This window comes from Astyanax mexicanus, chromosome 12, assembly GCF_023375975.1.
Source record: "Astyanax mexicanus isolate ESR-SI-001 chromosome 12, AstMex3_surface, whole genome shotgun sequence".
In the NCBI taxonomy this organism is placed as follows: Eukaryota; Metazoa; Chordata; class Actinopteri; order Characiformes; family Acestrorhamphidae; genus Astyanax; species Astyanax mexicanus.
The window spans coordinates 31,037,345-31,053,637 of record NC_064419.1 but is presented as its reverse complement, the minus strand read 5'-3'; the positions used below and the strand labels follow the sequence as shown (position 1 = coordinate 31,053,637).

At 40.3% G+C, this 16,293-nt stretch overlaps 1 protein-coding gene across 1 annotated transcript in view; it reads right to left on the bottom strand.

Annotated features, from left to right (window-relative positions):
• Positions 1-16,293, bottom strand: part of si:dkeyp-14d3.1 (transmembrane protein 132C) — a 486,063-nt gene that overhangs the window by 315,215 nt on the left and 154,555 nt on the right. Inside the window, exon 2 of the mRNA XM_022670492.2 lies at positions 2,453-3,344. Within this exon, the coding sequence (XP_022526213.2) occupies positions 2,453-3,344 (892 nt within the window). The remainder of the gene's footprint in view (positions 1-2,452; positions 3,345-16,293) is intronic.

Here is a 16,293-nt window from a genome sequence, read left to right as displayed (position 1 = left end):
TTTAGACTAACCAATAAATAAAGTATATGTATGAATGAAGAACGAATAGTCAATCTAAATTCTCCAAAATCTCAGTATATAAGTCAATATAAAGCGATTTATCTCCAAGTGATTTTGGAGCATTTGTATTTTTCGACTTATTATGAAATTTAAACACAAAGTAAAGAACAACTACCGGATTCTCATGATGCCATAAATGAATAAACATCAAAAATTCAGTTTGTAAGTGGCAAACATCAATATACCAATTAATGACATTAGAGAACAGATTGTGTTTAGACTAACAAAAAAACATCTAAAATTATTTCAATGTCAAGTCAATGTAAGTAATTTTTTCCAGGTGATTTTGTAGCATTTTTTTTGTAAATTGTAAAATTTGGACACAGTATAAATAAGAACTGCCAGATTCACATTTTGCCATTAAAATGGCCATTAGACTAAAAATCAATGTCATTAAAATGAAATTGTGTTTAGACTAACAAAAAATAGGGAATTAATCAACTGCATGTAAAAACATCTAAAATTCTTCAAATGTCAACTTTTATTTGGAGTCAATGTAAAAAGATTTATTTTCAAGTGATTTCTGGAGCCTTTCTATTGATCAATTCATTGTCAAATTTGGACACAATATGAATAAGAGCTGAAAGATTCACATCATGCCAAAAAGTGATAATCGACATAAAGATAAGACACAAAGTGACAAGTTCCAATGCTCTTCCCATCAATTAGCGTATTAAGACACCGTTCCTTATTAAATGAGTAGCGCGCAATACCACGAACAGTAAGCGCAGCACTTGCCGAGAGTTGACGGAGGGCTCACCAGCTCGTTAGTCACTGCAGTCGGCTTTCATTTTCATTAGCATGCCAGCATCTCCTTCTGCTACATCATTGCGCATTAGCTTCTTTCCCTTTACAGGGGCTGACAAATTGGCTTGACCTCTTGTCACGTCGCGTCTCTTATGGTTTATAAATGTTCTCACCCGCTGTGATTACGATCGGAGGAACTCGCAGTCATTACGCTAATGGAGGCGCATTCTAATTGATGACATCCTCATTTGCATTGTGTGTTAATTACCTAAATCACTTAGCTGCATCTGCAAATTCTAATTAGTGCCCACCGTCGCAGCGAGGCTCGGTGATATTTTCCCGGAGAGATGAAGACGCTCCTCTCCCCACCAAGGTAAATAAAAAAAAAGCTGTGCTCAATCAAGCGGCTGCGATTCTGAAATATGCCGGAACAGGGGAGTCCAAACAGCCAGAGCCAAACAAGAGTCATCAGAAAGCGCAAGACAGAAAGGTCTGTCCGGTGATCCGAGAACAACCCATAACAATTCAGGGGGACCAGCAATAAAATGGCTCAATCTTGTTCTGGAAAAGCTCATACACCAGGCATCCACTGCACTATTAACCCGCCTCAAATTATCTGTGATGAAGGGAACCAATCAGAACTTCTACAGCAAAATCTTCCAATAAACCTGTTTAAAGAATCAAACAGCTAAAATCCTCGAGAAGCCTGTCGGATTAAAGAGTATAAGGTTCTATTTGATTCTGGAAAGTGTTTAAGTATCATCAACAAACAGTAATGTAAGAAACTTCACAAATAATGCCTAAAGGGAAATTCTGCTTTGAGAAATAAATTAATCAAATCAACTAATTTTTAAGTGTATTTGTGTGACTATCAAAAAGAATCCAGGGCTCAAGAGTTCAAGTAACACTATTCTGGGACTTACAATCCTCAAGTTGAGTTCATACAGCAGTTTTAACATGAACTCCTTCACATAATTAATGAAAAAATGCTAGAAAAAAGTCACAAGTCACACTTGGTAACTTGCTCTGATGGCCTACAACACTATGGCCAGGCAGTCAATCATTAAAGTGACTAGAACTAAAAGTCTAAGGGAAGGTAGTCCTAGTGGGCAAGACTCCACAATGATGGTGAGCTAGCGGTTGTAGACACTTTATTCCACCATTGTACAAATAATTGATGCCAGGAGCCAATAGGAAAGATGCACTTTTTGTTTGATGTACTGATGTAAAGAAATTTCCCTCAGTGTGTCTTGGGTGCACAATTGATGTAATATTTCCTTACAATATGGAGTAAACTCTACCCAAACTCTAACCAAAGAGTAAACTCTTTCCAGAATTCCCCTCTGGGATCAATCAATTATCTATCTATCTATCTATCTATCTATCTATCTATCTATCTATCTATCTATCTATCTATCTATCTATCTATCTATCTATCTATCTATCTATCTATCTATCTAGAGAGAACTGTATCAGGCTCCTTATACACTTTGCGAATAAACTCCAGGTTATCAAACTCCACACTTTTTTCCTATGCAGTGTCCTACCATAAACTTTTCCTATTTTAAGAACTTCAAACACAGAACCAGCAATTCCCGCCTCGCCAAAAACTGAAAGAAATTTTGCAGAAAAACCTCAGTCTTACCTCAGTGTGAACATCTCCACAGGCGAGTAGGGTGAAGCAGCGACATAAGCCGACACACTATCCCTCGGCCGGACCGGCGCTAACGGCACGAGCACTGCAAAATTCCCATCCAGCCGTTGTTCGGACAATTCCGGAACAGCCGGTGTCCAGAACAACCTCACGCTTCCAATCCTCCTCATAGGCGTTGACGTGGCAGATCCAAAAATACCCTCTTGTTCCGGTCGGGCAGAATTCCTATCGGCAGACTCCTCTCCAAGGCACTCGCCACTTTCCACCACGTGGAGTGAGTAATAAAGCTCCACAGGAGTTCCTTTGGACGAATCCATGCCCCTCTGACGTCCGGGAACCACACTAGGGGGCGCAAACCACCCGGGAAGAGGCTCCAGCTCTGCTACACAGATCCCCAGCTCGCTCCGGAGCCTGCAGCTGCCGCGGACTTCTTGCGTCTCGTGGAAGGCGAACATCCGCACGCAAGGCAGCTTGTCCACGGTGGTGTAGTCATCCCAGTCCCTCCCTGCTACATAGAAAAGAACCTGGACCTTGGACTTGTCCAGAAAGATCTTCTCTGTAAGAACAAAAGTCTGCACCTTCCAGTTGAAGGTGAAGAGGGTTGAGGTGGTCACAAAGGTGCCAGGGGTCTGGAGGAGGTCCACGGGCACGGGCTGCTCCACCGAGAGAGTACCATAGCTGGCAGTGATGGCTGGAGCTCTCCTAGCTTGATGGATGAAGAACAGTTCCGTTCTGGACAGGAGGCTGGAGTTGCGCATGAAGTCTTGCGTGGCCTCCTTGAGGAAGAAGGATGACTCGGTGTTGAGGAGCTGGTAACTGACAGGCAGGTAAGTGGGGGAGGAGGAGTAACGCTGAAGGCTTTCCAGGATCCGGCTGTCTGTAACTGGGGAAAGAGAAGAGATAAATTATAGGATGTTTGATCATAGCAAGGACTGGATATCACTGGATCTTCTTTCTTGGGACCATGATATCTTCTAAACTTCTAACCACTGAATGGTTTACCGTCTGCTTAACCATTTGCTAGAGCACAATTGAGTCACTATGCGGTAGAGATTATCCCAGCTAACAATCTTTTTTGTTAGGAGTTGTTTGTTTTGATTAACATTCTTAAAATGTCCAATCTGTCAGGTTTTCTGGATGCTCTTTTATTTAACATTATTTTGTGAAGCAAACCATTATTTTGACACATGTTTTCAGAATGTTCCTTGAACATTTTTTTCTATTATTTCACAGGCTAACCTTCCTGGAACCTTTTCAAAACATTGCTAAATGGTCTAAGGATGATATCAGTTAGCTGGGAAGCTTGTCCTAGACTATTGTGTGATGGAAACCATTATTTGCCACACATTTTTTTAGAATGTTCCTTGAACTATTTTTTATTATGAGTTTACTGGAAACTTTTCAAACCATTGCTAAACATTCTTAGAACATTCTTTGTTAGCTGGGAAGCTAGTCCTAGACTTTCATCACATGTTTTCAGAATGTTTCTTAAACATTAATTGTATTATGCTACAGGCTAAGCTTCCTGAAACATTTTAAAAACATTGCTAAAAGTTCTTAGAACATTCTCTGTTACCAGGGAAGCCAGTCCTAGACTATATTGTGATGCAACCCATTATTTGTCACACATTTTCAAAATGTGTCTTGAATATTATTTATTTTATGCTACAGAATAACCTTCTGGAATCTTTTCAAAACCTTGCTAAACATTCTTTAGAACATTTTTTGTTAGCGGGGAAGCTAGTCCTAGACTATTTTGTGATGCAAACCATTATTCGTCACACATTTTTTAGAACGTTCCTTGAACATTATTTCTATTATGTTAAAGACTAACCTTTCTGGAGACCTTTCAAAACATTGCTAAATGTTCTTCGAATGTTCTTTGTTAGCTGGAAAGCTAGTCCTAGACTATATTGTGATGCAAACCATTATTTTGTCACACGTTTTTTAGAATGTTCCTTGAACATTTTTTTATGTTAGATACTAACCTTTAACATCAAAACATTGCTAAACATTCATACAACGTTCTCTGTTAGCTGGAAAGCTAGTCCTAGACTATATTAACCATGCATGAGAAAATCTTTCAAATCATTCAAAATGCTGTGAAGTCCAAGATCAAGCATAATCCCTGTCTGGAAACTAAGCCCATTCCTCAAAACATTTTGACACAGATTATTACAGAAAAAAGGGACATTGCTTGTGCCAACTACAGATTTAAAAATCAAACCAAACCCTTAATACTCTCAGAAAAAAATGTTCCAAACTGGGATTGTATCCTCAGGTTCCCTCTTCAATACATTTAGAAACACTTTGCCATTTTGTAAGTTATATTTCCCCGGTTCACTCCGACAGTCTGACATCTAAAAAAAACGTTCTAAAAAGTCATGGAGCTGATTAAATATGCATTGTTCTCCTGGGAAAGTGAATGTAGTGAACCTGAAGTACCACACTGTACCTTTGAGGAAACAAACACATTGTATGCCTACTGGTTAAGAAATCTGCACCTGTATTTTTCTTTTCTGACATTGGATACCCCAACTAAACAATAACACCTGCTTTCAGATTCCTTCTGTCTTGTAATCAGAACTATAGTTCAATTTGTTACATCCCCCTTTTTTGTTAATGCACTTTAGTGCTCAAAGAGTCCTTTGTAAGGTTGGGAATGTCTTAATCCATAAGTTCCACCACAAGGAAGTTGTGACTGAATGGCTGAAATATAAGACCTGCCTAATCATTCTCTGAATCTACATGAAGTAGAATAAAAATACACCAAACTGATTACCATTCATTGACACAGATATACACTCATTGACAGCTTCACACTTGGTTTCATAGTTGACTAAATCTGGCAACCCTCCAGGTCAAGGAAGTGTTGCAATCTGAAGACAACAGAGACATTCCTGCAAGACCCTTGCTGCATGAAAATGAGCATTACCTGCTGAAAAATTCCATTTGAAAGCCCTGCCATGGGAGACCCATGTGTAGCTGTAATATTTCCATAATGGTCGTTTTTGTGTAGTTGGGGATATGAGAAATGTTCCAATGAAAAGGGATTTTCCATTGAAAGTATGTCCGGGAAAACCAACTCATAGGGTCCTATTTTAGCGATCTATAGCACACCAGTCAATTGCTGATTGTGCAGTAGGATTTAGGGCGTGTCGGTGTGTCTTCGGTATTGTAAGGGTGCAAAAAAATACACCTTGCGTGGCTCAAAACGCACAAAAGGTATGTACTACTTCTGTTAATTAACAATGGGTGTGTTCTGGGTAAAATGTGAAGTAAACCAATCAGTGTGCCAGTCGTCATTCCCGTTGAGAGGCAGGTGTGCTCTGACATTGGCACGTTGGTATCTTAACGGTGCAGCACTTGTTTAATGAGTGGGGGTGTACGCATGATGCACCTATATCAATGGACACTGACAACTGACTGTTGTCTAGGTTAATTTCAATCCATAGCGCACCTGTGATTTCTGCCGCCAAAATAGCAATACGCCACTTTCAAACAACCATTCCCATCAGTGTAGATATATAACAAAACTCAGACACAATTTTAATGGCGCAGACACAATGCAAGAAAATAGACTGTTGACGGGGTGTAAGATAGGAATGAGCATCACGACGTGTCTTGCATTAGGTGTATGATAGGGTTCATAATGTCTGGTATAAGTTACACTTTCCTGAGCCTAATTGTAGTCCTATACTTCCTTGTTTTCTGTATCTTTAGAATAACTTTGGTTTTGGTTTCAACCTTCATCATGTCTGCATGATGCACCTATAGCAATGGACGCTGACGACTGACTGTTGTCTAGGCTAATTTCAATCAATGGCGCACCTTTGATTTCTGCCCCCAAAATAGCAAAAACTTCAACCTTCATCATATCTGCACTGGCTCTATATTGTACCATTGCCAACCAAGCCTTCAAACTCTCACTGTTTCATTTTTATTTTCAGAAAGAAGCAGATCAACAAGTTCACTCATAACCTACAGAATCTTGAGAAAGGCTTTAGGCTACACTCAGACTCAGGGATATAGGATATATATATATATATATATGAGAGTTTTTTCCCTATAACAGTAAAACCTCCACTATTCTGCTTCTTCAAGCTCATCTAGGATTAGCGTTCGCAATCACTTCCCTGAATAAGACCACTTAAAGTGAAGTAGAGAACTGTTCCCAGAACAGCCAACGGTGACATTTATTGTGGAAAATCTCCCCCGCCACTAATGCTAGCAGTCGCTGAAGGCTATCATATCCTCCGCAGCCGAGCCTCCAGCGCAAACATTGATCTTTCCTCGGTCAGAAAGTGCTGAGGGGACTGATGAGTCCGCCTAATGAGTTTGGCGAACGCGAGGAGGCCGCAACACACACACTTACATGTACACACGTAGATACACACACTCTCAGGAGCCGTTATGAGAGAAATGTTTTCTAACCTTTTTAACATTTAAAGTGGACTTTTTTTTCTGGTTTTAACTGCATTATGAGATCGCTGCTCCCTAAATTGGATGCAATCACGCGTAAAGGAATATAACTTGTGGTCATTTGTAAACTCTAAGTATTTGCTTTTTTTTCCTCCAAAGAATGTTTGCAAAAGTCTTTTTTTCAGTTCAAGTTTTAATGTATGCATCTCTGTGTATAAGCACAAATATTGAATTTATCATTTTTAGACCATCATTTTTCAACTTGCCCTCATAACCTAGCAAGCAACTGTAAGCAACTTTCTTATTGGCTGCCGCCCTGTACTGAATTTAAACGCTCCTGGAAACTGCAGTATGAGTAGGTGGGGCTAAGCTGTGTTAGTGACCAAGGCAAAGGAACATTAATAAAAGCATACGCTGCTCATCGAAAGTTTCCGGACACTTGTATTTCAGTGAAGAACACAATGGAGTGCAGGTTTACCAATCAAAAGCAGCTGTTCTCCGAGAGTCCTGAGTGATTCTTCTATCAGTGTAGCCAAGAACCACCAACTGACCAACCACCAACTCACCTCTGCAGTGCATTATTAGTCATCAATTTAGCTCAGCAGTGCTATTTTAGTCATACATTTACCTCAGCAGTGTTATTCTAACCATACATTTACAGGACTTGGACAATGAAACTGAAACACCTGGTTTTAGACCACAATAATTTATTGTCCGACGGAAAGTTCTGGTGGAAGCAGGAGAGTTTAGGTGCAAATTGAATTCTGCCGTGATTTGGGCAGCCGTGGTTTTATGTTTTATGGATACAATCCGAGTTAGCACCCGAACATCCGTTTCAGACAGCTTCCTCTTGCGTCCACAGTTAATCCTGTTGGATGTGGTTTGTCCTTCTTGGTGGTATGCTGACATTACCCTGGATAACGTGGCTCTTGATACATCACAAAGACTTGCTGTCTTGGTCACATATGCGCCAGCAAGACGTGCAGCAACAATTTGTCCTCTTTTGAACTCTGGTATATGAACACTGATCCATCAATGAGCTACCCCTTCCCAACCACAGTTTTTTCCTTTAACACCTCAAACCTAATCATGAACAAGTGTAAAAAGCAAAAAGATCATATTAATTTTAGCTTCATACCTGCTACTCATTTCGTTATCCCATTTCTTTTCTAATTCTTTCACCACTGTGCTTCACACCTACAGCCAAATGAGTGCCGGTGGGACGCGGGGTTAAAAGCCGACGCTCAGCCGGCTTCTCGAAGCGTGACTAACGCTCTGGACAGCAGGACCTTTCTGCCCTACAAGCCTTTTAAATCCTGTGCTAATTACTGATGAAGCACTTTCTGACCTTACGCTCAAGAGCAATCCACTCACTGATTGGCCCGTTCCCTCTGGCCTCCTCTACCTCATGTCTCCTTGGGTCTCCAGTGGCCGCGAACAGAGCGATGAACCACTCCTACGCATCTCCAATCCGCTGAGAGGGACATTTGCTAATCAATTGTGGAACTGTGACTTACACAGCTTGTCCCGCCGCATGCCGCTTTAATGTCCCGGGGGCTGGCAAAAGGAACATTAATGAAAGCGTGCGCTACTCGTCAAAAGTTTGCGGACACTATAATACTGGATGATTGCAGTTTTTTCTCTGTGAAGAACAGAATGGAGAACAGGTTTACCAATCCAGCGGCTGTTCTGAGAGAGTTGAGTGGGTTTCATCTATAGATAACTGTTGGTACCTCTATGGTGTGCAGTTTTAGTCATACATTTACCCCAGTAGTTCTACTCTAATCATACATTTACTTCAGCCGTGCTTTTCTAGTCCCACGTTTAGCTAGCTAGATACAACAGCAGTGCTATTTTAGTCATAATTTTATTTCAGCAGTCCCATTCTAATCATCTAATAAATTTACTTAACACTCTATAGCATATCGTCGCTGTCTAATAAAAAAACACTTTACACACTAATCTCCAAAACAGCAACTTTACAGGAGAGAGAAAAAACCTTGTAAACTTTCAATGGATGTCAATGTAAAAAGAGTTCATTTCAGATCCTTTTGAAGAGTTTCTATTGGTTGTTTAAGGCAGAGTTTGTCTGTTTAAATGATGTAGTAAACTAAAAATCGACAAAAATGGAGATAAGTGTTTTTCATATGACAGCGACGATATATAGATTTTCATATCTGTTGAGAAAAAAATATTTAACCTACTTTTTTAACCTAAAAAATGAAAAGAAAACCCACTGCTTGTCATGATTGCTTTGTTATGTAACTGCATAATGTTGTCCTGAGGCAAAAAAAAAAATACATAGCTTTGGAAAAAAAATGAAGAGACCACTTTCTGAAACAGTCTCTCTGATTTTGATATTTATAGGTATATATTTGAGAAATAAAATCAACATTGTTGTTTTATTCTATAAACTACGGACAACAATTCTCCCAAATTCCAAACAAAAATATTGCCATTTAAAGCATTTATTTGCAGAAAATGAGAAATGGATGAAATAACGAAAAAGATGCAGAGCTTTCAGACCTCAAATAATGCAAAGAAAAGAAGTTCATATTTATAAAGAGTTCAGAAATCAATATTTGGTGGAATAACCCAGTTTTCATGCATCTTGGCATGTTCTCCTCCACCAGTCTTACACACTGCTTTTGGATAACTTTAGGCCTTTACTTCTGGTGCAAAAAAAAATCAAGCAGTTCAGCTTGGTTTGATGGCTTGTGATCATCCATCTTCCTCTTAATTATATTGCAGAGGTAAAATCAAAGAAACTAATCATTTTAAGTGGTCCTTTATTTGTTTTCCATAGCTGTATATTTATCTAATGATTTATCTAATGTGTAAAAATGAATGAACTGAAACCAGCTGTTTCTGAGCTCTTCTACTCAGCTCTCTCCCACACTCCCTGCTCACTCTGTGCACAGCAGCACTCAGACACAAAGCACTGCCACTGAGGACAGGGAAGGAGGTGGGATTGGCAACTGGGTTAGCCTGCCAATGCTGTTTTAACACTATAATCACTGTAATATGACTTCAAATAATTTTTTGTCATTGTTCTGTGTTCTGAGTTTTGAGATTTGTTCCTTGGCTCACATATTTGGCCAGAAACCAAAGGTGATTTTTTTTTTTTTTTTTTGCCAATATCAGTTGCCAAATTTGTAAGTGCATCCCCAGTTACTAAAAAACATGTATCTAATTATGTGTTAATCATGTGTGCATCTGTACAAGTACTAAATTTACTAAATAGTACATTTGGTTCAATTCTAAAGAGCTCATTTATATAAAAACATGCTTTAAAAAAGGAGACAGACAGTGTAAATGCTCCACTGATTAAGAAGATTCAGCCATAAACACATTTCTCAACATCCACCAGGCTCACTGTTTGATTGATGGCGAGCTTAGTTAGAAAACAAAAGCATCATGAATTAAAGTGACTCTGATTTAACAGTGGTAGAGGCAGCGCTGCAGAAGCAAACACGACAAATCAGAAAAGTTAGCGTACTCAAACCCAGACGTTTTGTACGCATTCCTGACGGTTCCAGAACAAACAACAACACACTGAAACTACTAAAAAACACATTTTCTCTTCCGAGGCTAAGCAAAGCCATAAAGCCAAACCACATTAACAGCCTTAATTCATTCCTGCAAGCTCGGTTGACTCTGTTTAATTTCTGGAGAGGCTCGTTCGGCGGCGGCGCGGATGTTTGCCGGAGAGAGAGGAGGCCTCCGATCGCGGCGGAAAAGCAATGAAGGAGCTGCAGCTGAAATGAAATTACGAACATGACCGGCATCCCTGAGAAGGGAAGCCATTTATCAAAAGGCCTTTAATCTGCTGTCTGGCAGTAATTTCGCTGGAAAGGTATACAAAGTGATACACTTGTTTGAAAGAGAAAATGAAATATGGGAGCTGAATGCTACTAAATGTCTCACATCATTTGCATCATTGCCGCTTCACTCCGTTCCAGGCACCTTTATCGGGCGACTTACGAGGCCCGCCGGCACATTACGATCCGAGCTGAGCTGAAAGTTCTGGCGGTGGGTGTGACTAAGCACGTAATTCAGCCCACTTTACTTTAAACCCTAAAATTACTACAAAATAGACGGAAATTCAAAAAGTCACTGGAAAGCAGTGTCTAAATTGATCTTGAAGGGTTACCTCAGGAAACGGATTGAGAACACGCGCATCTGTATAAGGTGTGAGGTGTTATCTTGTGAGTATGGCTAGATACTGGTCAGTATGATCATGGGAAGTGTCTTCAGTTATCGATTGTTGGAAATAGAGCGAGTCCTCATAGTGGGTGATAATTAATTGATGGATGGATGGATGGATGGATTGATGGATGGTGCAGGCATTCAAAGTGGCAGTCCGTATTATTTTGTTTCTAAACTGAAAGCAGAAGCATTTCTGAGTGGAGAAAGGATAAAATATCCCTGTTAGCCTAATACAGTATATTTATATTTCGCAGGAGTTCTTCTGGCTACGTCACGCATCTTTTAGTACTTACGTCACACGTACAGCCTCTAAAAGAGGATCTGGCTCAGTTTTACTGAACGCGAGCGGCTGGTGGAGCAATGGAGACTTCAGAAGGGGAAACTTAGAGCTCAGTAGATCATTCACTCATAGTTAAAAAAAAAAACAAAGGAGTGAAGTTTCTGACTGAGTGCTCTCTCTCTCTCTCTCTGACTGACTGAACATAACCTGGAATCGGATTCATCCGCTCTGAAAGGAGACCGCGTCACACCCACCCAGTTTAAAATGATTCTTCTGCATGCTCAGTGCAATTACCCATTATGACCAGAGAGGGCCCTAAATCACCCAAATCGTACGGACATCAGCTTTAGCATTCTTCAATCCACAGTGTCATCCGTGGGATAGAAATATTCCACAGAAGGCATTACCATCCACAGTGGACAGTGCAGTAGGTAGTAATGATTGTGACTGGTAACATCGGGCTAGAATTGTCCACGCAAACAAACAAGCAGAAATCACCTAAACAGCACATATACAGTGCTGTAAAAAAAAGTATTGGCCCCTTAGAGATTTATTTTGTTTTTGGTTCCATTTTTTTAAGATTATCAAACACACTTTAATACCAGACAAATATAACCTGAGTAAATATAAAAAATAACGTTTTAAATGATAATTTCATTTAATAAGGCAAATATCTATAATTAGCTACATTTTTGTTCCTATGCTTTTAGGTTCCAGGGTGATTCCTTTGGTATCCAGAGTGGTTACTGGGTGTTTTGCTCCTTTTCATGCAGAGAGTTCAGCAAAGTACCTTTTAATTAATGGAGAGCTCATTTTGTAATTGGGATGTTTGAGTGTGATGAATTTTAATCAGGTCTAAGGATGCTTCACACACTGTTGGAGAACCCCTGCCCTAAAGTTTGAAGATCCTCAACACAATAATTCTGGTCTCATCACAGGTTTGAATAAAGCCAGGCGGACACTGTGCTTTTAAACTGGCATAATGTTGTATCGGGCGATTTTAGCTTGATTTTAAATCCGATCTGGTCGGATGCGACTGAATTTTATGCTCCGCACAAATTGTAGCTTCATTTTGCATCGTTTGTTGTGAAATGTGAGGGTAAACGATGTCCGATTAACTGCCCAAATGAGCTGCGAATAAGCAGTCGGACAAGAGCAGGGGTTTCTGTCATGCCAGAAATGTTAGTCGCTTGTCTCACAGTGTGAGCTGTTTTGCAATACGTTTTCCTAATGTTACAACCTGTTTTCCCACAATTCACTGCAAATATATCCATTCTCATATGGGCATCTGGCTTCTGGATATATGGAGAAACCTTTTTGGGGAGATACAGTAGCTGAAGTCCTCAAATGATAAGCAAAGCAGGTCATGAAAACCCTTCATATCATTCATCTACATATAATATGAAAGAGGCAAAACAGTACTGTAGATTGCATAGACCATTACATACTGATACTGGACATTTAATTAACTAAAAAAGAAAATCAATTATGTATTTACTACTATTATTAGAAAAATAACAAACGAAAATAAACCCAAAATGTTGACAAAAATATAATCTAACAAATTTCTCCACACAACAAAAGAAAATTACTAAAACATTTATTGCTGAAAAAAACGGAAAAAAAAAAAGAAAAAAAAACGGAAAAACGCGTCTGGGGATGAAATGAAACAAACTAAGCCACACTCAAAGGAAATATGTATATATAAACAAAACAAAAGAATGGACAAAAACAACAATCTAATGACTGTTAAAATGGTATTAATATAACAGTTTAACAGCTGGATCAAACAGCTTTACCAAAAGAGAAAGCAGCAGCACCCCAAAAACCGGAGCAGCTAAAAAGAGCTTAAAGTCCTTAAATCGAATCTTGGTCTGTCCACGGCAATCATTGACTTGATTAGAGCACGCAAATTGTTACAATTGTGTCTCACTTCACCACGCCAAACCACGTAAACCTACAGAAAACAGCGGCCAGAAGCTCAAGTTCACCAGAAAGAGGAGGGGTTAACCAGGGCAAAGCAAAGTTAAAACAAAAAAAGTTCATTCAGCTGCTAAAGCAACGTGCAGTAACGGGGTGTCGGAAATGGTAACAGAGTTATAGTGACAGTCAGAGTAATTAGTTAGATTACTCCTTACTGAAAAAAAGTAACGGCTTTAGTAAATTTCAACGCCGTTACTCCCAACACTGCGAATCAACCAACAAAATCAAAGTCACTGAATACACATAGCGAGTGGACCATGCTTCGGACACATGTACACCAATGTAGCAGCATACCTCCAATTCCCTCTGTGAAATGGACAAACAGTAGAGGCTAAATTGTCTCAGCCACCTTTGAGTCCATGTACCATATTTTTTGTACTATAAAGTGCACTTAGCTAAATTCCTTCGGGATCAATAAAGTATCTATCTATCTATCTATCTATCTATCTATCTATCTATCTATCTATCTATCTAAAATATTTAGATTTTCACAAAAATTGAAAATCGACCAGAAAATGGACATTTATTGATAGTTATCCTTACAATCCTGTGCGCTTTATAGTGCGAAAAATTACGGAACTACGGAAATTACGGAAAATTACTTCCACTCTATGTGGAATTTTAGAGCAAAATAGGACACAAGTTAGCAAAGCTCAGCTAATCAGCATTTTCTGCTGAACCCCTATGTGATGTGGCCAGCAAGCATAAAACATCTGACCCGTGAGGTTGTTTGAACTATAATGAACGGAAATGGAAAAATAAACTTCCTCCCCTGACTCTCTCTCTGTCTCGCTCGGTGTGACTTTGATTCCGCCCGTTCTTGGGAATCCTATCTTCTTATAAGGGCATTTTATTCTGGCCGTGTCCCAATTCACCAACCGGGGCAGCAGTAGTGTATTGGACCGCGACCCTGACGACACAAGTTCGTTCCTGCTTGAGGAACGGTGTGTTTATTATTAGTGTGATTGCAGTAATGCAATCACAGTATTGTTCTTCTTAAGTCTTATTAGTGTGATTGCAGTAATGCAATCACAGTATTGTTCTTCTTAAGTCTTATTCTTCTTCTTCTTATTAGTGTGATTGCAGTAATGCAATCACAGTATTGTTCTTCTTAAGTCTTATTCTTCTTCTTCTTCTTATTAGTGTGATTGCAGTAATGCAATCACAGTATTGTTCTTCTTAAGTCTTATTAGTGTGATTGCAGTAATGCAATCACAGTACTGATCTTCTTAAGTCTTATTCTTCTTCTTCTTCTTCTTCTTCTTCTTATTATTATTAGTGTGATTGCAGTAATGCAATCACAGTATTGTTCTTCTTAAGTCTTATTCTTCTTATTATTATTATTAGTGTGATTGCAGTATGCAATCACAGTATTGTTCTTCTTAAGTCTTATTCTTCTTATTATTATTATTCCACCTGTTTTTTGTCCGGTTAACTAGTGCCGCAGTTTTCGAAATATCGACTTCGTTCAAAAGAGAAAACGTGCGTCCATATCGGGAATGGTGGGCTTGTATACAGCTTTCCGATCGGACTTACGTTTTTCGTAAAAACTTCGTAAGTACGCGTTTTTTTGACCATTGAAAATGAATGGGCAGAACTTTGCACGCCCGTGGACGTCGCAATTTTTGAAATACGAAGATGAAACCAATTGAGGACCTGTAGAACTTATTGAGCTCTTTCCGAAAATATGCGTTACGAAAAGTTACGACGTACGGATTTCGTACGATTGTCGTACGAAGTGGCCCCATTGGAATGAATGGGGCCAATCGGAGGACGGCAGCTAGATCGAAGGACAGGTAGCTAGAACTCCAGTACTGTGTGTAATGGAGCAGCTATGGGATAAAACAGCATTAGGTCAAAAGTTTGGACACCCCGGCCCCCCAGTACTGTGTGTAATGGAGCCACGGGTCAAAAGTTTGGACACCCCGGCCCCCCCAGTACTGTGTGTAATGGAGCCACGGGTCAAAAGTTTGGACACCCCCGAACGGCCAAAGCAACCTAGCGTGCATAGCTGATTGATGTATTTGCACGTTGCGTAGCAACGTGCAAACACCATTTAATCTAATTTATGCATATACATCACCTAGCAACCACCTAGCAACACCTTAGCAACCACCTAGCAACCACCTAGCAACACCTTAGCAACCACCCCGGATACCATAGCAACACCTTAGCAACCGCCTAGCAACACCTTAGCAACCACCTAGCAAACACCTAGCAACACCTTAGCAACCACCCCGGATACCATAGCAACACCTTAGCAACCGCCTAGCAACACCTTAGCAACCACCTAGCAACCACCTAGCAACACCTTAGCAACCACCCCGGATACCATAGCAACACCTTAGCAACCGCCTAGCAACACCTTAGCAACCACCTAGCAACCACCTAGCAACACCTTAGCAACCACCCCGGATACATAGCAACACCTTAGCAACCGCCTAGCAACACGCTAGCAACCACCTAGCAACCACCTAGCAACACCTTAGCAACCACCCCGGATACCATAGCAACACCTTAGCAACCGCCTAGCAACACCCTAGCAACCACCTAGCAACCACCTAGCAACACCTTAGCAACCACCCCGGATACCATAGCAACACCTTAGCAACACCCTAGCAACCACCTAGCAACCACCTAGCAACACCTTAGCAACCACCCAAGATACCATAGCAACACCTTAGCAACCGCCTAGCAACACCTTAGCAACCACCTAGCAACCACCTAGCAACACCTTAGCAACCACCCCGGATACCATAGCAACACCTTAGCAACCGCCTAGCAACACCCTAGCAACCACCTAGCAACCACCTAGCAACACCTTAGCAACCACCCCGGATACCATAGCAACACCTTAGCAACCGCCTAGCAACACCCTAGCAACCACCTAGCAACACCTTAGCAACCACCCCGGATACCGTAGCAACACCTTAGCAAC